At 41.5% G+C, this 21,539-nt stretch overlaps 1 protein-coding gene across 2 annotated transcripts in view; it reads left to right on the top strand.

Moving 5' to 3' along the window:
• Positions 1-20,739, top strand: part of NPR3 (natriuretic peptide receptor 3) — a 121,862-nt gene extending 101,123 nt beyond the window's left edge. Inside the window, exons 5-8 of one of the 2 annotated variants that reach the window (XM_056545307.1) lie at positions 826-920; positions 11,202-11,331; positions 18,599-18,683; positions 20,498-20,739. In XM_056545307.1, the coding sequence (XP_056401282.1) occupies positions 826-920; positions 11,202-11,331; positions 18,599-18,683; positions 20,498-20,609 (422 nt within the window). In that variant the 3' untranslated portion in view covers positions 20,610-20,739. Of the gene's footprint in view, positions 1-825; positions 921-11,201; positions 11,332-18,595; positions 18,684-20,497 lie in introns of both variants that reach the window. The other variant, XM_056545299.1, reaches the window with a different exon arrangement.
• Positions 20,740-21,539: the final 800 nt, after the last annotated feature.

Below are 21,539 nucleotides of genomic sequence, written 5' to 3'. Positions count from 1 at the left end.
TGAGGTCACTGTATACACACATTACTTATCCTGTACTGATCCTGAGTTATATCCTGTATTCTACTCCTGTACTCGCTATTCTGCTGGTGAGGTCACTGTATACACACATTACTTATCCTGTACTGATCCTGAGTTATATCCTGTATTATACTCCTGTACTCGCTATTCTGCTGGTGAGGTCACTGTATACACACACTACTTATCCTGTACTGATCCTGAGTTATATCCTGTATTATACTCCTGTACTCGCTATTCTGCTGGTGAGGTCACTGTATACACACATTACTTATCCTGTACTGATCCTGAGTTATATCCTGTATTATACTCCTGTACTCGCTATTCTGCTGGTGAGGTCACTGTATACACACATTACTTATCCTGTACTGATCCTGAGTTATATCCTGTATTATACTCCTGTACTCACTATTCTGCTGGTGAGGTCACTGTATACACACACTACTTATCCTGTACTGATCCTGAGTTATATCCTGTATTATACTCCTGTACTCGCTATTCTGCTGGTGAGGTCACTGTATACACACATTACTTATCCTGTACTGATCCTGAGTTATATCCTGTATTATACTCCTGTACTCACTATTCTGCTGGTGGGGTCTCTGTGTACATACATTACATTACTTATCCTGTACTGATCCTGAGTTATATCCTGTATTCTACTCCTGTACTCGCTATTCTGCTGGTGAGGTCACTGTATACACACATTACTTATCCTGTACTGATAGCCTCGAGCTCATTTTGTTGTATTTGAGTTGATGAAATAATTGTAGCAATTCCTTTCCTAATTCCCTGAATGCCATTCTGCAGGTATCGCCGGACAAGTGTCCATCGACTCCAATGGTGATAGATACGGGGATTTCTCAGTGATCGGGATGACTGATCTTGAAGCGGGTACTCAGGAGGTAAGACTGGTAACATTACTCTGCTCAGACTCTGTTTTCTCGTCTTTACACCCGTATTGCATTGTTCCTATCTGTGTGTTTACCAGAATCTTTAGCTTATATTGTTGAGACTAAAGTGAATCCTGTTTAGATGTCTCACAAAAATGTAATGATGTCAGCTGTTTATATACAACGTGGGATCTGCATCAAATTCCTCTGTAGCCTGGTCATGTTCTTCTCAGATATAGACCAGATGCATCATGGGTAGTGAAGAACAACTACAGGGCTAGATTAGATATCAATGCAGAATACACAACAATTGGCGGCAGGTTCCCCATACTGGAGGCATTTCTTGAATTATTTGTATAAGTTCTGGTCTGCACTGTGTCCCATAACATGCAACCTCTCTATATGGCTGGGGCTGAATTCTACACCCCCCCCCCCCCCCCCCCCCCAACATTACTCTTCTTTTTACCTAGACTGGCTGAGCTCCTTAAAACACATGGTGCACATCACTTTCATGGTGCCTGGATCCCGAGTCAATGAGGTAGTCCCCGGTGGCTTCTGCCGGCCCGATCAGCCCTTATTAATAGATCTTTCCCTGTACTCAAAAAGGGACTTGGACTACTCACAATGTAAGGATTGTGGACAGGGTCCAGGCCCCCTGCGCAGCCCTTCTGGTTCCCAATATTGATGCAAAGAAGTGCCCATTCAGCAGGCAATTCCTTGTGTCAAGACGGAGACCAGAAAGTGCTGCACAGTGGGACCGGGCACCACCGGAACGTCTGCGATCGGAGACAAATTCTCAAATGAGTTCTCATTTTTTATAGTTTTTATACCAGCCTGGCCACATTTAACTCTAAAGAGAATTCCCTGGACAGCCCCTTTAAAGGGGCTATCCAGGGGAAAAAAAATGTTTTATATATCAACTGGCTATAGAAAGTTAAACAGATTTGTAAATTACTTCTATTAAAAAATCTTATTCCTTTCAGTACTGATCAGCTGCTGAAGTTGAGTTGTTCTTTTCTGTCTAAGTGCTCTCTGACACCTGTCTCGGGAACTGTCCAGAGTAGAAGCAAATCCCCATAGCAAACCGCTTCTACTCTGTGATGTTCCCGAGACAAGCAGAAATGTCAGCAGAGAGCACTGTTGCCAGACAGAAAAGAACAACTCAACTTCAGCAGCTGATAATTATTGGAAGGTTAAAAAATTTTTTATAGAAGTAATTTACAAATCTGTTAAATTTTCTGGAGCCAGTTGATTGTATGTATGCATATGTGTGTATGTATGTATGTGTATATATATATATATATATATATATATATATATGTATGTGTGTATATATATATATATATATATATATATATAATATATATATATATATATATATATATATATATATATATATATATATATAATATATATATATATATATATATATATATATATATATATATATATATAATATAATATAAAGATTTTTCCTGGAATACCCCTTTAAGTCATGTAGGTATCTAACTAGGAGGAAATATAGTCTCTGGATTACAGTGGAGAACAATGCTTCCAATAAATTTAGCACACACTTAAAGGGGTACTCCGGTGGAAAACATTTTTTCTTTTAAATCAACTGGTGCTAGAAAGTTAACCAGATTTTTAAATTAGCACTATTTAAAAATCGTAATCCTTCCAGTACTTATCAGCTGCTGTATAATACAGAGAAAGTTCTTTACTTTTTGAATTTCTTTTCTGTCTGACCACAGTGCTCTCTGCTGACACATCTGTCCGTGTCAGGAACTGCCAGAGCTGAAACTATTCCCCATAGCAAACCTCTCCTGCTCTGGACAGTTCCTGACAGGGACAGAGGTGTCAGCAGAGAGCACTGTAGTCAGACCAGACTGAAAATAAATTAATTAAAAAAAAGAACTTCCTCTGTACTATAGAGCAGCTAATAAGTACTGGAAGGATTAAGATTTTTAAATAGAAGTAATTTACAAATCTGGTTAATTTTCTGTCACCAGTTTATTTAAAAAAAAGTTTTCCACCGGAGTACCCCTTTAAGTGCTATTATCTTAGACCAGTGTTTCCCAACCAGGGTGCCTCCAGGTGTTGCAAAACTACAACTTTGGCTGTCCAGACATGCTGGGAGTTGTAGTTTTGCAACATCTAGAGGCACCCTGGTTGGGAAACACTGTCTTAGACCATTGGGAGCATCAAGCAAGCTCGTCCAGTTTAGTTCGAGCCGTTTTTCAATTTTGTTTAGCCAAATCCCAATGCAAAAAAGAAACACTCAATGGCTGCAAACACTCACCAGTCCTGGGCCAAGTATGCTCTCTACTCTCAAAGTCCCCAAACAGAAATGCTGAAAAACTCCAGCTGAATACCTAAAATCGGGCAAAAAAGCACAGACGTAAGATCAATCTGACTTATCAGTTCAATAAAAGCCTTCATGGGAAAACTGGGGTTTGTTAAAGCAAATAAAATGCAGTAGACAATGTAGTTGTCCATATAAGTTAGGTATTTATTGACAGATCCAACAACTTTTGTTGGGCTTTCTTGACAAATTTGTAAGCACATCCCACCCAACACTAGGCTTAACTAGAATTTTTGGCCGAATCTAATGCTTATATCTCTTTCTGTTGGTCCTCCTTCTGTGATGGTACTGCATACTGGTTAGTGGTATGGCACCCAGCGGTCCTCCTTCTGTGATGGTACTGCATACTGGTTAGTGGTATGGCACCCAGGGGTCCTCCTTCTGTGATGGTACTGCATACTGGTTAGTGGTATGGCACCCAGCAGTCCTCCTTCTGTGATGGTACTGCATACAGGTTAGTGGTATGGCACCCAGGGGTCCTCCTTCTGGGATGGTTCTGCATACTGGTTAGTGGTATGGCACCCAGGGGTCCTTCTTCTGGGATGGTACTGCATACTGGTTAGTGGTATGGCACCCAGTGATCCTTCTTTTGATGGTACTGCTCACAGGTTAATGGTATGGCACCTAGTAGTCCTTCTTCTTTGATGGTACTGCTCACTGGTTAATGGTATGGCACCCAGTGGTCCTTCTTCTTTGATGGTACTGCACACAGGTTAGTGATATGGAATCCAGTGGTCCTTCTTAATTGATGGTACTGCACACTAGTTAGTGGTATGTCACCCAGTGGTCCTTATTCTATAATGGTACTGCACACTGTTTAGTGGTATGGCACCCAGTGGTCCTTCTTCTGGGATGGTACTGCACACTGGTTAGTGGTATGGCACCACGTGGTCCTTCTTTTTCTGGGATGGTACTGCACACTGGTTAGTGGTATGGCACCCAGTGGTCATTCCTCTTTGATGGTACTGCACACTGGTTAGTGGGTATGGCATCCAGTGGTCCTTAATATATAATGGTACTGCACACTGGTTAGTGATATGGCATCCAGTGGTCCTTATTATATAATGGTACTGCACACTGGTTAGTGATATGGCATCCAGTGGTCCTTTTTCTTCTGGGATGGTACTGCATATTGGTTAGTGGTATGGCACCCAGTGGTCCTTCTTCTTCCGAGATTGTACTGCACACTGGTTAGTGGTATGGCACCCAGTGGTCATTCCTCTTTGATGGTACTGCACACTGGTTAGTGGGTATGGCTTCCAGTGGTCCTTCTTCTTTGATGGTACTGCACACTGGTTAGTGATATGGCACCCAGTGGTCCTTCTTCTTTTGATGGCACTGGACACTGGTTGGTGATATGGCATCCAGTGGTCCTTCTACTGTGATGGTACTGCACACTGTTTAGTGGTATGTCACCCAGTGGTCCTTATTCTATAATGGTACTGCACACTTGTTAGTGGTTTGGCACCCAGTGGTCCTTATTCTATAATGGTACTGCACACTGGTTAGTGGTTTGGCACCCAGTGGTCCTCCTTCTGTGACTACATAGGAGTTTTTTCCATGAAAAAGTTATATCACATATCAAGTCATGACCTCTGGGACCCCCAAATAATCCTAACAACTCCATATCTTCTACTTTATCAGAGCATGACCTGGAATTGTTGACCAGGGTTCTCCATTTTTGGGACCCGATGGGGTTATACTCCTCAGACTCCCACTTCTGATATAACTTTTGTGGTCTTTAAATCTTTGTGTTGGTATTTTGTGACAATGGTGACCTTCACAGAGGATGTTGTAGTGATTTACAATAGGAAACATACATTTTCACAGAAATCTGTATTATTTTTTCCTTAAAATGAGCAATAAAGGCCCTGAAAATCTATAGAATCGTTTCCAATAGTCTATATGATACTCATGGCACTTTTACTCTAGAATTAGGACTTGTATTCTGCACTATAATCTTCCCTTGGCAGTGCGATTACAAGTCTGTTATGCTTGAAAATGTGATCCGTGTTCTTCTAAAGGATATTACGCGTTTCGCATTATATTCAGTATGAGGCGAGCCAACAAACTTCCTCTGACCTGAAAGAATATTCATGTCACACTGTCCCATGCTGAAACCATAGCAGTTTAATATGTATCCCACCTTCCTCCTGACCTTAGCTGGAGAGCAACGCTGAAACCAATAGGCTTGATTTACTAAGTTGCACATAATATAGGAATTACGTATGTAAATTGGCCAGATCTGATATGAAACCATTACTCTAGACAATACAATGGGCTTCAGAAAAATATACATTGAGATGAGTGCATTGTTGACTAAGACCCCAGAAGAAGGCGATGTCTTTGTAACCCCTTCATGGATGTAGCGCAGGAATTCTGAAATTACGTAGAATGGACTAAGACGACCTTCAGCCCTTAAGTTGTTGTAGAACAAGATCTTTTAATAAGACCTGCACTCACTATTCTGCTGCTGGAGTCAATGTCTACATACATTATATTATTTTATCCAGTCTGATTTGCATCCTGTAATATACTCCAGAGTTGCACTCACTATTCTGCTGGTGGGTCACTGTGTACATACATTACATTACTTATCCTGTACTGATCCTGAGTTATATCCTGTATTATACGCCAGAGCTGTACTCACTATTCTGCTGGTGAGGTCACTGTGTACATACATTACATTACTTATCCTGTACTGATCCTGAGTTATATCCTGTATTATTCTCCAGAGCTGTACGCTGTACTCACTATTCTGCTGGTGAGATCACTGGGTACATACATTACATTACTTATCCTGTACTGATCCTGAGTTATATCCTGTATTATACTCCAGAGCTGTACTCACTATTCTGCTGGTGAGGTCACTGTGTACATACATTACATTACTTATCCTGTACTGATCCTGAGTTATATCCTGTATTATACTCCAGAGCTGCACTCACTATTCTGCTGGTGAGGTCACTGTGTACATACATTACATTACTTATCCTGTACTGATCCTGAGTTATATCCTGTATTATACTCCAGAGCTGCACTCACTATTCTGCTGGTGAGGTCACTGTGTACATACATTACATTACTTATCCTGTACCGATCCTGAGTTATATCCTGTATTATACTCCAGAGCTGTACTCACTATTCTGCTGGTGAGATCACTGGGTACATACATTACATTACTTATCCTGTACTGATCCTGAGTTATATCCTGTATTATACTCCAGAGCTGTACTCACTATTCTGCTGGTGAGGTCACTGTGTACATACATTACATTACTTATTCTGTACTGGTCCTGAATGACCTCCTGTTTTAGACTTCAGAGCTGTACTATCTGTTCTGGTTTCCACTAGTATTCGCCAAAGCTGAAATCAGAATCTTAGCAGCTCAGCTCTGCTCCCATAATGCAGTGGTCCAGTTTTTCCAATATCAGTTAACAGTACAGTGCCCGATATATGAAGGATATATCCTATAACAAGCTCTGTGCAGCCATTGAACAAGCAGGGTTTGCATCTCGGAAACCTTAAAAAGTGAATGTGAAAGTGTTTTTATAAATATTGCAAAGAAGTATAACTTAAAGGGGTTAAATAGCATTTTGCCAAAATGTATATTCGTCTGGGGCTGTGGAACCCCCCTCCCAAAAAACTATACGCTCTTTAGCACTCGTCCCCTCAGCTCTGTCTGGCCCCTGATCTTCTGTCTGCTTCATGCTTCCAAGATGAGCAGGACCTGGTGGCTCAGCCAATCACCAACCACATCAGGGTCCTGTCTAAGCCAGTGATTGGCTGAGCCAGCAGGTCCTGCAACAAGTACTGAACCGGGCTAATGAAGCCAAAAACATTGGTCTATCCTTGTGTGCGTTTTTTTAATTTGTCTCAGACTTATTAAAATTGATAAAAACATAATTCCAACATTTAGAAGAAGTCTTGTGCAAGTGGGAAAACATGAAAACACAAGGATAAATGCATTTCTGGCTACCTTAGCCCTTAGTCATAACTTAGCCCTTAGTCTAAGAGCTAATGTAGCAGGAAACGGAGCGATTTGTCCAAGACGTCTTATCACTGTTGGAATTATGGTTTTATCCATTTAAAAAAAGTCTTGGACAAAAGGATATAATTCACACAGGGACACATCGACGCGTTTCTGGCTACATTAGCCTGTAGTCATGACTAAGGCCAAATGTAGCCAGAAATACGTTGATCTATCCTTGTGTGCCTTTTTCCATTTTGCCAATATTTCCTAAAATTGATAAAAACAGAACTCCAACAGTGAAATTAAGTTTTGGACTTAAGGAAAAACACACACGAGGATAGATGGGATAGTTTCGGGCTACATTAGCCCTTAGCCAGAAATACGTAGATCTATCCTTGTGTGATTTTTTTTTTTTCCATTTGTCCAAGACTTCTGATCACTGTTGAAATTATGTTCATATACATTTTAAGAAGTCTTGGCTAAAAGAAAGACAGATTGACGTGTTTCTGACTGCATTACCCCTTAGTCATGACTAAGGTCTTAAAGGGGTACTCCCCTGGAAAACATTTATATATATTTTTTAAATCAAATGGTGCCAGAAAGTTACAGATTTGTAAATTACTTCTATGTAAAAATCTTAATCCTTCCAGTACTTATCAGCTGCTGTATGCTCCAGAGGAAGTTCTTCCTTTTGAATTTCCTTTCTGCCTGACCACAGTGCTCTCTGCTGACACCTCTGTTTGCCTATTTTAGGAACTGTCCAGAGTAGGAGCAAATCCCCATGGCAAACCTCTCTTGTTCTGGACAGTTCCTGACATGGACAGAGGTGTCAGCAGAGAGCACTGTGGTCAGGCAGAAAAGAAAAGAAAAAAAGAACTTCATCTGGAGCATACAGCAGCTAAGTACTGGAAGGATTAAGATTTTTTAGTAGAAGTAATTTACAAATCTGTTTAACTTTCGGGCACCAGTTGATTTTAAAAGAAAATGTTTTCCAGTGGAGTACCCCTTTAAAGGGGTACTCCACCCCTAGACATCTTATCCCCTATCCAATGGATAGGGGATAAGATGTCTGATTGCGGAGGGGTCCTGCCGTTGGGACCCCCACAACCTTCGAGCCGGCACCATGGCGTTCTGAACACAGAAGCTTGGGGCTTCCATGTTTTTGATGTCATGCCACATCCCCTCCATTCAAGTCTGGGAGGGGGCGTCACTGCTTGTTCATAGCAGTCACGCCTCCTCCCATAGACATGAATGGAGAGTGTGTGACTGTGGTCGCCCATCATCTGGCATGGAGCGGAGTTTGTTCTATGCACCAGATGACTGGGGTGCCACGCCGGAGATTGTGGTCGGTCCCAGCAGCCGGACCCCCGCGGTCAGACGTCTTATTGATTATCCTTTGGATAGGGAATAAGATATTTAGGGGCGGAGTACTCCTTAAAGCAGCCAGAAACGCTCAAATCTGTCCTCGTGTGCATTTGCAATGAATGTGAAGTTTTACCTCATGTGCTGTACTTGCTACTTTCGATTCCTCCAGACAATGCAAAATTACAACCCCCAGCATGCTGGGGGCTGTAGTTTTACAACATCTGGAGGTCCACAGTTTGAAGACCGCTGACCTGTAGCCATTCCTCAAAATACAGACCAAAATCCTGTTGTTTTATTGTTATATATAAATTATTATTATTTTTTTTTAGTTTTGCGTAAACCCAAGTAAATGTCGCCGTCTGACTGGGAACGTTTTCACATATTTGACATTCTTAAGGCGAAAATATGCCCCCGACAAAAAAAAATGCAAACAATCGTCGTGTTCTCTGGGTTTTTTTTTCTTTTTTTTTTACGGAATGGAATCGAATTCTGAAATATTATCATTAAATTATGATTACTTAAGGATCAGTCACACTTTTCTTTGCACAGTACCCTTCTGTGTTAATCATGTACATGTTCCTACCACAGTCTAAACATGCTCCGACCGCAATTTAGCGAAAAAAGCCACAAACAGAATCTGAAATAATAAAATCTAGTCTCGTCTTTGGCTGTTCGCATTCACTGTATCTTTCACATATAGGAAAAATCGAGAGAACTATTTACTTTTAATTTTTTGAACTTTTGGCTAACCTCTATCTCCATGAATGGAGCCAAATGAGAACCCCCCACCCCCCCGGCCTTTGGCTTTTGATGATCGCTCTGTGTCTAGACCCACCGGGCAGATCTTGCGCTCTGACAAGCATCAGACCAGAAAATAATACTATGGAGTCATCTAGTGGTGGATCCTATGAGAAGTTCTCAAAAATCACAATTTGACTCTGAAACTGTAAAACGTCTCGTGCAGTCATTAAATAACTAGGCAGCCATTCAGACGTATGGAAAAGCCAAGCAGGATCTGTATTGGTTGCCATGTTAGTGGTCTTCTCATATGAGAATTACAATTTTGCATACATTATTGAATGTCTTAAAGGGGTGTTCTGGTCACAACATATTGATACCTATCCTCAGGATTAATACCTGATCGGTCAGCTTTTTGCCCGAGCCACAACTTCACCAGATGAAGCCATATGACAGCTTCGTACGTGATGTGAATTGGAGCTCAATTGCAGGAAACCAAACATGGCCACTACACAGTGTAAGGCGCTGTCTGCTTCCAGCTCTGTCTGTGCTGGTGCCGCAAACACTTATTAGGCATGGTGCCAGGTGATTAGAAATAAAAGGCCTATCCTGAGGGTAGGTAATCAATATATTCTTACCAGAAAACCCCCTAAAGGGGTACTCCAGAAAACTAAACCCATAGCTCATCCTTTCCCTCTCATTAACAATGTAATTGTCTAAATATCATTCATTCACTATATAGAGCAGTTTCCCCTATGCATGAAGTGAGGGAATGACATCATGCTGAAAGCAGCCCCCACCCTCCTGAGAGACACCGGCCACATGGTTTCTGCCCTGCACTGATAAGTCATGCTCTCTTTAGTGCTGATAACTGGGAGGTGTGTGCAGCCTCAGCCTATCAGACACTGAATCTCTCTCTGCTGCTCAGAGCAGGAGGGTGGGGATGCTTTAGAGAGTGAGCTAACTGGCAGAGCGGAGCTGCAATGATTGCTGGGAGATGTAGGCAAGGGGAGAGAAGGATGGCAAAGAATATCAAGAAGCCAGAGAAGACAACAGGGGCCACATTAGCCATCTACTTCAGGCAGGATGGTTTACAGGGAACATATCCAGGTAGTGTGGTGGCTTTGGAGTGCGTGCTCTCTCTTCTGGCAGACTCTGCTCTATGTATCATACGGACAGCCATGAGGGTCTTCTCAACAACATTGAATTTGCCAAAATCGAGACACTTAAGTCCCATCCTTGGGTCTGCATGGGCACACCCCCCAAAATACCAATTTTTTTTCAAACCACTGCCCTATTGCTGTCCTACTTGGGACTGTTGAAAAGGTAGACGACCTGGACGACATCAAAATCGATACCCTTTCAGTTTGATATTCAAACTAGAAACTAAAATCCTACCAATCCTCTTGGTACAGAACACTCCCCTGAACATTCCTGCAGGAAGCTACAGGTTAAGTATATAGGCTTCATATAGGCTTAATCCTGGGCATCTTCACTCCTGAAGTGGCCTTCAATCAGAAGAGTAATTTATAGCTCTTGGTCCCCAATTCAGGGCCCACATGATGTGCCATGTCACATTGGGCATGAAGTCTTTATGTCATAGAGCAGGAGGAACTTTTATTTTATTAATTTAAATCCCTGCTACTTCTGTCTTTAGTAGTCCAGCGGGAGGTCCAACTCAGCTAGGACCACCCGTTGGACTTCTAAGCCTAGAATGAGCAAAGACATAAATCCATAAAAGACCAGTGCTATTTGCTGTTTGTCATACATTGTGACCTATATTTTTGGTATGTCAAAGATATGTCAGAACATTACTAAAAATTCACAATGAACTAATAATTCTTTTATTCTCCAGGTTATCGGAGATTATTTTGGCCTTCAAGGAAATTATGAACTTCGACCAAATATTAAGACTCTGTGGGGAACTGGTAGGATAAGACTCGCGGAGAACAAAGTGTTTGAACCCATAACACCATGCAAAACATGTAAGTAATTCTGTTCATTGAATACAAGGGCAAGCCTCTATGTATATTCACCCTGTACCAAATTATATTTTTCTCATTTACCTAATTGATGTAAATAATAGTCAGCATAATTCTCATGTTATCAACTATTAGGAGTGCATTTCAACTTTTATTGAACAAACCTCCTTTTAAACATAAAACATACAATGCACTGTTCCAAATTATTATGCACAGTAAGTTTCAAAAGACTTTATAGGTTGTAAAGAACTGGAAATTGTCATTTGTTGTGTTTGCAGCATATTTACTGAAAAAGCTCTTTCAATCAAACTTTTAACAACATTTTAACTTTTTAAACATTAACAGGTCACATTACATTTTAACATAGGACCCCTTATTTTATAGCAGCTTCACTCGTCTTGTATCCATTGAACTTGTGAGTTTTTGGACAGTTTCTGCTTGAATTTGTTTGCACGATGTGTGAATAGCCTCTCAGAGCTGCTGTTTGGATGTAAACTGCCTCCCACCCTCATAGATCTTTTGCTTGAAGATGCTCCAAAGGTTCTCAATAGGATTGAGGTCAGGGGAGGATGGAGGCAACACCATGGCTTTCTCTCCTTTTATCCCCATAGCAGCCATTGATGCAGAGGTATTCTTTGCAGCATGAGATGGTGCATTTTCATACATGAAGATGATTTTATTACAGAAAGCATAGTTCTCTGTACCAGGGAAGAAAGTGGTCATACTTTGCAGAGGTCATCTTTACACCTTTGGGGACCCTAAAAGGGGCCGACCAGTTCTCTTCCCATGATTCCGTCCCAAAACTTGACTCCATCACCACCTTGCTGATGTCGCAGCCTTGTTGGAACAGGGTGGACATCCATCTACCATCCACTACTCCATCCATCTGAACCATCCAGGGTTGCACGGCGCTCATCGGTGAACAGGACTATTTGAAAATTAGTCTTCATGTATGTTTCTGCCAACTGCAGCCGTTTCTGCTTGTGAGCATAAGTTAGTGGTGGGCGAATAGAAGGTTAATGCACAGTTGCAAGACTCCGGAGGACTCTACACGTTGATGTCTGTGGGACTCCAGAGGCACCAGCAGCTTCAAATATCTGTTTGCTGCTATGTAATGGTATTTTAGCAGCTGCTTTCTTGATCCAATGCATGGATCTGGCAGAAATCTTCCTCAATTTGCCTTAATGTGCTTACGTTTCCGTGATATATCTGTTTTCATACCTCGTCCAAGGCATTGAGCTATTTCACTCTTTTCGGTGTTTGCTTAATAATGTGGAACACCCACCTGGCAATCTAATTATCCCAGGTGTCCGAGATTGTTTTTAGTGATCAAAAGAGCATGAGACACAATGCCATCCATGAGTTAAACTGAAAAACTAAATATTTAATCTTTGATCCAAATTATTACACAAATTCTATTTAAGTGTCACAAAGTGTAAGGGAATTACCTGTAAAACTGCTTTACATCCATGAAAGGGTGAAGATTTATGGGAGGGTTGGCTTTAGCCCTTTGGTTGTCGCTCTAGGAGTTCTGTTAAGAACCAACCCCAACCAAACTACCCAACCTAACCGCGACCAACACATAACCGCCATATCCTTCATTCTCAAGCATCCTAGCACTTGTGCTATAGAGAATGGATGGAGTGGCTGTGCGCACATGTAACTGCTGCTCTGTTCTAGTGGGATATTCCTGTCCCCGTTATTATGATCAAAGAGGATTGCAACAGTCCTAAGGATGCCTCACTTCCAGTGGTGGGGCAAGCCCCTAAGGATTTTCTTTTCTCTCTATGGGATATACGGGTTGCCCCCATAAACTAGAGTTTGTCAGTGGATCCTATTAAAGTTGATCCTATCCAACCAAAAATATGGCCAAATTAAGTCTGAGCTGGAAAAAGGTTGGTATGAGGATGCATGCATGTAATTTATGGAAGTCAATTAAACTTCAAAAGAGGGTGCAACATGCACTGAGGTGTTTCCTATAGTCCAGGGCAGGTTGTGTAGAGGAAAGGCATTGTAAAGAAAATCACAATTTTTTTCAAAAGGACATTTTTTTTTTTTTACTTTAAAGGGGTACTCCGCTGCCCCAGCGTTCGGAACACTTTGTTCCGAATGCTTGGAGCAGGCGGCGGGGGTTGTGACGTCACGGTTGCACCCGTCTTGATGTCACGCCACGCCCCCTCAATGCATGTCTGGGATGGGGTGTGGCGACCATCACAGCCTTTACCATAGACTTGTATTGAGGGGGCGTGGCGTGACATCACGAGGGGTGTGGCCATGACTTCACGACCCCCATCGCCAGTGTTCTAAATGAACGCTGGGTGCTGAACAGAGATCATGGGGGGTCTCAACGGCGGGACCCCTGTGATCATCTTATACCCTATCCTTTGGATAGGGGATAAGATGTCTAGGAGCAGAGTACCCCTTTAAGACTACACAAGTGTACAGCGGTAGCATGTGCCAACTGGTAAATTGTCCGCTATAGTTACATAGTTGCATAGTTAGTATGGTTGAAAAAAGACATACGTCCATCAAGTCCAACCAGGGGATTGAAGGGAAGGGTGTAAGGGGATAAGGGAAAGGGATGTAGTTTTATAATTCTGCATAAGCATTAATGTTATTTTGTTCCAGGAATGTATCTAACCCTGTTTTAAAGCTGTTAAGAACTGGTCACAGCAGGAACAATTGAGGTAGACCGTTCCATAAATTCACAGTCCTCACGGTAAAGAAGGCGTGCCGCCCCTTTAGACTAAACCTTTTCTTCTCCAGACGGAGGGAGTGCCCCCTCGTCCTTTGGTGGGGTTTAACCTGGAACAGTTTTTCTCCATATTTTTTGTATGGGCCATTTATATACTTATATACGTTTATCATATCCCCCCTTAAACGTCTCTTCTCAAGACTAAACAATTGTAACTCCTTTAATCGCTCCTCATAGCTAAGATGTTCCATGCCCCATATTAGTTTAGTCGCGCGTCTCTGCACCCTTTCCAACTCCGCAGTGTCCCTTTTATGAACAGGCGACCAAAACTGAACAGCATATTCCAGGTGAGGCCGTACCAATGCTTTATAAAGGGGGAGTATTATACATGACAATATCCTGCTGGCTTTGGAAGCAGCAGCCTGACATTGCATGCTATTCTGTAGTCTGTGATCTACAAGTACACCCAGATCCTTCTCTACCAGTGACTCTGCCAGTTTAATCCCCCCTAAGACATACGACGCATGCGGGTTATTAGTACCCAGATGCATAACTTTACATTTATCCACATTGGACCTCATTTTCCAAGTGGATGCCCAGACACTTAGTCTATCCAAGTCATCTTGTAACTTATGCACTTCCTCTATAGACTGTACCGTGCTACAAAGCTTGGTGTCATCTGCAAAGATAGAAACAGAGCTGTTAATACCATCCTCTATATCATTCATAAATAAATTAAACAGCAGCGGGCCCAGTACAGAACCTTGGGGTTCACCACTAATTACCGGGGACCAATCAGAGTACGAATCACTGACCACCACTCTCTGGGTACGATCCATGAGCCAGTGTTCAATCCAGTTACAAACTAAAGTTTCCAAACCCAAAGACCTTAACTTACCTGTCAGACGTCTATGAGGGACAGTATCAAACGCTTTGGCAAAATCCAGAAACACTATATCCACAGCCATTCCTCTGTCAAGGCTTCTACTCACCTCTTCATAAAAGCAAATTAGATTGGTTTGACAACTTCTATCCTTAGTAAACCCATGCTGGCTATCACTTATAATACAATTATCCCCTATGTATTCCTGTATGTAATCCCTTATAAGTCCTTCAAACAATTTACCCACAATGCACGTTAGACTTACCGGTCTATAATTGCCTGGCGAAGACCTAGAGCCCTTCTTGAAGATTGGTACCACATTAGCCTTGCGCCAGTCCCTTGGCACAATACCAGACACCAGAGAATCTCAAAATATCATGAACAAGGGTACAGATGCACATATTGCACATATTGCACTTCATAAGGGTTTTTTGCCTTCCTCTGGATCAACACAATAGGGATAGAAGTTGAACTTGATGGACGTTTGTCTTTTTTTCAGCCTTATGAACTATATTTTTATGTTATGAATCATCACAGAGCACAGGAAAGTGATGCCCACTGGAAACCTGATATAACGTACATGTGTAGCCTTTTGGGGGTCCTTCTGTTGGGACTCCACTGTTCTTTTGTGAGAAGCACTGTTTGTTAATATCAGTAGAAGAGTAAACTATAAAAGAAAAGGACCAGAAATGTGAGCCCACTTAAGCAAAACTCAGGGGACTGGGATACCCAATTCTTCGGATCAGTCTAGCATGAATGGACATAAATGGATATGTCAAAAATCTGTGTTTTCTTATTCAGTCAAGTTTCAAAAATTCTATTCTGATATTTTTGGTGACATTAGCACTCAAAATGGCACCAGGGCTGCCAACTATTCTCATTGATATGGAAGCGGGGACATATCTAGACTTATTTGACATTCGAGTCAACAATATAGACTTAAAGGGGTACTCCGGTGGAATTTATTTATTTTTTAAAATAGACTGGTGTCAGAAAGTTTAACAGATTTGTAAATTATGATACATCCAAAGAATTTAGAGAGCACTCACCCAGAGTTGGTCGCTGTACCAGAAATTCCAGCACCGGTTATCCTCGGTCCATCAGGAATATCGCAGGAGATAGAGTGGAGGAGTTCTCAGACACTGGCCATGGTCCGTATCACGCCCTCCGGCGCTTCGTCAGGCCACGAAGCGCCGGAGGGCGTGATACGGACCGTGGCCAGAGTCTGAGAACTCCCCCACTCTATCTCCTGCGATATTCCTGATGGACCGAGGATAACCGGTGCTGGAATTTCTGGCACGGCGGACCGACTCCGCTCTGAATTCTTTGGATGTATCATATGGAATGCCTTTTTTCTGATAGAGGAGCACCACCCCCCAGTAATAGTGCAGTCTATCCTCATGCCATAGACTCTATGTGCTGAATATATGTGCCGGATCAGTGGACGTTCAGGTGTCCGTACGACCGGATGAATATATAGCTGTGTATACATCTAGCGGTGCCGGTGAGTTGACTTCTTTGTATGTGTAGATTTGTAAATTACTTCTATTTAAAAATTCTTAATCCTTCCAGTACTTATCAGCTGCTGTATGCTCCAGAGGAAGTTCTTTTCTTTTTGAATTTATTTCCAGTCTGACCACAGTGCTCTCTGCTGACACCTCTGTCCATGTCAGGAACTGTCCAGAGCAGGAGAGCTTTGCTATGGTGATTTGTTCCTACTCTGGACAGATCCTGACATAGATGTCAGCAGAGAGCACTGTGGTCAGACTGAAAAGAAATTCAAAAATAAAAGAACTTCCTGTGGAGCATACAGCAGCTGATAAGTACTGGAAGGATTAAGATTTTTAAATAGAAGTAATTTACAAATCTGTTTAACTTTCAGGCACCAGTTGATTTTAAAATTTTTTCCACCGGAGTACCCCTTTAAGAATTTGATATATATTCTCTAAAGAGGCATCAGATATATGGTATGTGGTATCTTCTACCTCTATAAAGTCATGGGAAAACCCTGATGAACAAAGGCCATGAAAAGGTTTTACTTTCACACAGCCTTCGATAGAAGAAAAGTCTAAGATGTAAGGTTGGACCACCCATCTGTATTAACAGATTTAGATGGTCACAACGCAATCCTTTTCATTCTTTAAATCCACCAAGAAGCAATGCAAATCCATCTGTCTGCTAACAATACTCCCACCTGCCAAAGCATTGTGACTTCTATTTACAGTGCTTTTTTTGGCATGAGATCCAGTTCCCTGCAAAATAGGATGCAGGAAGCTTCACACCCATTTGTCTCCCGCTCCAAAGTCAATTAACTTTAATTAAAAACTTCACAGCTATTTGCAGAACGGAAGAATATTCTGCACCTGTGGTTCCTGTAACTTCCTCAATCGATTGGCCTAGGAGCGCGTGTGACTGCTGCCTCCTGGAGCCGGAGAGAGGTTCATGGTCATAGAAAATGGAGTTCTATTAAAGAGTACCTCTCATGATCTTGTTAAATTTTATAATCCTCCCAGTTCGCTGCCCCTATCATGATAAACTACCCCCTGCCTTTATTTTTATTATTTTTTAGTTTTCTTCCTTGATATTGCTCTGTATTTTCTGCTCAGTCTGTCAGATTCACAGACTGGGAAGGGGCGTTCCCCAGCAGGCGTGACATCATCTGAAGCCATACAGGGGAGAACTTCCTCCCTCACTCTGCTACACTAAGCCCAGAGCAGTTCAGTGTGTGAAAGGAGCTATGATTGGCTAAGACTGCACACGCCCCCCTCCAGCACGCCAGACTGCATTTCCTGTGTTTGGAGTCCAAAGTCTGTGCAAAAGATAGGGTGAAATGTGCTCTGAACAAGTAGGAAGACACCCAGTGGCAGCTTTTTTAAACACAAATAAAACATAGAAAACTTTTTATTTATTTAAACAAAGTACATTAGAAAGAATTTATTATTTACCATAAGGAGTACAATAGCAAAAATATAAGGAATCTGGAAGGTGACATCTATGACATTGAACGTTTACTCAATGTCATAGATGTCACCTTCCAGATTCCTTATATATATTTTATTATTGTGCGTGCTGAAAGTAGAGAAGGGAAATTTGGCTTTCAATAAGGGCTTCTTACATGGGTGCTTGTGACACATGGGCCATTGTTTTAAGATGAAAGTCCAGTTCCAGCTCAGCATTTAGCAATAAGGCTGTGTTCACATGGAGGATTTACTGCTGCTGGGAAATGCTCCATCTCCATACATCATCCTAAGGCTGCGTTCACATAATCCTGTATGTTCCTATTGCATTTCAAAATACAATGCATTCAGAAAGTTTTTAGACCTATTTACGTTTTTTCACATTTTGTTATGTTGCTCGTTATGCTTTTAATAGGGTCCGTCTGGTGTCTGTTAATTTGCAGCATTTGAGCAGAGCATTTTTTTTTCCTTGCAGTATGTTTTTTTTCCGCTCATGTACTGCTGTTTTAACAGATTCTGCAATCTGAGCTCAGACTTAGATGTGAACCTCGCCAAAGAGCTCTATTCTGCCTACTTTCTGCAGTAGTTGTGTGGCAATTGATATGGCCGCAATTCCAGGTCCGCCAATGGTTGTCACTCAGGATTTCCAGCCTCCTGTAATGTGCATAGATTAAACCTTCAGAATTCATTCATGGCAACACTAATATTTTGTGTCGGTTTTGTCTCTTCAAGCAGGTGGCTTAGGAGAATCTGCAGTAACTGGAATTGTGGTTGGCGCCTTCCTCGGCACAGGCCTCTTAATGGCTTTCTACTTTTTCAGGTAACTTTATAAGCTTTTTATATGTATACAAATAGACAATGCTCTGTGAGCTAAACAGCCTGGACTCCAGACTGATACATTGTACATAGCTAGTCCTGCTCTCAGCTGAGAAGTGGAGACAATTGTATCCAGTCTAGACAATGCTCTGTGAGCTAAACATCCTGGACTCCAGACTGATACATTGTACATAGCTAGTCCTGCTCTCAGCTGAGAAGTGGAGACAATTGTATCCAGTATAGACAATGCTCTGTGATTCCACACTTCTATTTTATACATAGCTAGTCCTGCTCTCAGCTAAAATATGGTACAGTTTTATGCATTTTACAGGGCCCTGAAGACACAGTAGGTCCTGACTTTACATAGTGTTACAGTAAAGACTGACTCCACTACTGAATGAATGCAATAAAGCTTTTACTTGAAGATTATGAGGTTCCTAATATGAGGTTCCTAATATATTTTAAAGTCACTTCATTCACTTTAAAACAGCGCTATAGTCTTGGCCACTAGGTGTCTCACTTCCCTTCAATCTGAAGTTTACTGTCTGTCTGTAGCAGCAGAGAGACCAGGACAGAACACAGGAAGTGGGGGTGGGGCTTAGCAACGGCTATGTGCGGGAGAGGAGAAGAAAGGCTGGGCTGTGTACCTGCATTCTGTGCATCTGTCAGCCTTTTGAGGATCCTCGCTGTTCCTCAAACGTTAATCAAGGCTTCCCTCTCATTTCATCAGCACCAGCAGATCAGTGCTTAGTGTAGCGATTTCCTTGCTTTACTGCTGCAGTCTACTTTCTTCAACACTATGTCATGGCGTAGTAGTAAGGAGTTGGTACGGTGCTGTGATTAGCCAAACTACTGGCTTACAGCCCAGCTCTGGTCATGCCATATATCACACCAGGAAAAGCCTGTCCTTTCAGCAGGTAAAGCAAGAAGTAAGGTAAAGTGTATAGCAAAGAGTTTTAGGCAGCAGAAGAAACAAAAACGGAACTTATTCCAAGCGCCAGATCCCTTGAGATAGTCTAACAAAGTAGACCAATTTCCATAAAAGATAGCATTTATTCCAAGCATAGGTCAACGCGTTTCAGACCTGAAACGGGCCCTTCATCAGGACAGAATGCTTTGAAATAAACTCCTCTTTCTCTTTGTCTGTCCAGCTTATGTAGTTTACCATCTCCCCGGAAGACATTTTCACAACCTCCAAGCCGACATGATTCCACTGTGGAATCATGTCGGCTTGGAGGTTGTGAAAATGTCTTCCGGGGAGATGGTAAACTACATAAGCTGGACAGACAAAGAGAAAGAGGAGTTTATTTCAAAGCATTCTGTCCTGATGAAGGGCCCGTTTCAGGTCTGAAACGCGTTGACCTATGCTTGGAATAAATGCTATCTTTTATGGAAATTGGTCTACTTTGTTAGACTATCTCAAGGGATCTGGCGCTTGGAATAAGTTCCGTTTTTGTTTCTTCTGCTGCCTATACCATTACCGGACCAGACGCTGCCTGGGATCGGGGGAATCGAGCTGCAGGGTCCCATTTTATGATATATGCGATATCAGATGTTGTGCTCTGAGCGCAACACTGCAGGGTGAGTGTTATTACCAGCATCTCCCTACCTGTGCCTAACGTACTTCACCAGGGGCGCTATTGTGTTCCTTTTTTTCTCTTTTTATCTTAGCAAAGAGTTTTAGAAATCAGATTTAATTTACAGCATCCAATGTGGGAAAGCGCAGAGCTACAGTGTAAAGATGAGACAAATGGTGGACTATGAATCAATGTTTTTTTCTCTATAGATTACAGCAAATAATTTATTTCTTGACTGCAGGAAGAAATACAGAATAACTATCGAAAGACGAAACCACCACGATGAATGTAACATCGGCAAACACAGACAGCTGCGGGAGGATTCCATACGATCTAACTTCTCGGCCGCTTAGAAAATATAGTGTTTTTATGAAGATGCAACCAAAGACATCGTCACACACCAGAAGGAGCTCTCATAGATGAGGAGTCAAGTCGTGTTGTTTTTATTTTTTTTTATTTAGTTTTTTATTTTCTCTTCAGAAACTCAGGAATGATTTAGAAATCATACGATGCCACATGGCCTTTTATCTCATGGAAAGGGACGATTCCATCATTAACAAATTTGTCAACTATCTGCTGGATCCGGAAAAAAAACCCAGTAGATTAAGGCCGGAAGACGTTATAGATCCCAAATTTTTATCCTGCAGCTAAATTTAGTTTTTCAATTGTTATTAAAACCAAGAGAACAAAATAATATGGCAAATAATTGTAAACAGGAATTGAGAAAATGCTTTTACTAAAAATAATTTTTTATTTTTATTTAATTTTTTAATTTTTTTTATTGTACTTATTTTCCAGGTGTTTTACTCCAAAGGGTCGCCAGGCTAATGCTTACTGTTTTTTCTTTCCAAGGTACACTAAAGATCTTATATTGACTCTCGAGAGTCAGACACACACACAGTGGAGCATTGATGCTTACATTCGGCCCATCTTGTTAAATTTTTCTGGTTTGCTCAGTCCCTACACAGATATTCGGTATGACGTAAAGGTCAACCTTGTGTGAGCACAGGCCATGATTGTAATCCTGTGGATGTTTTAAATGCTTTACCGTAGAGTATATTCAGGATAACTTTAGCTGGATGGCTAATTCAGGTTTTATATTGTATAGATTTTATTTAATATTGAACACTATCATTGCAAGTGATACCAATGGCTCCTACTAGTTCTCTAAGAAAAAATAAGAGAGATTGATAGATTAAAATGGTTTAAATTCGTATAAAATTTTATTTCATTTTCATATACTTCACGAGCTATGCATGGCGAAATTTAAAAATTCTGGAAAT

The sequence above is a fragment of the Hyla sarda genome, chromosome 1 (assembly GCF_029499605.1).
Source record: "Hyla sarda isolate aHylSar1 chromosome 1, aHylSar1.hap1, whole genome shotgun sequence".
In the NCBI taxonomy this organism is placed as follows: Eukaryota; Metazoa; Chordata; class Amphibia; order Anura; family Hylidae; genus Hyla; species Hyla sarda.
This window is presented reverse-complemented; position numbering and strand designations above follow the sequence as displayed.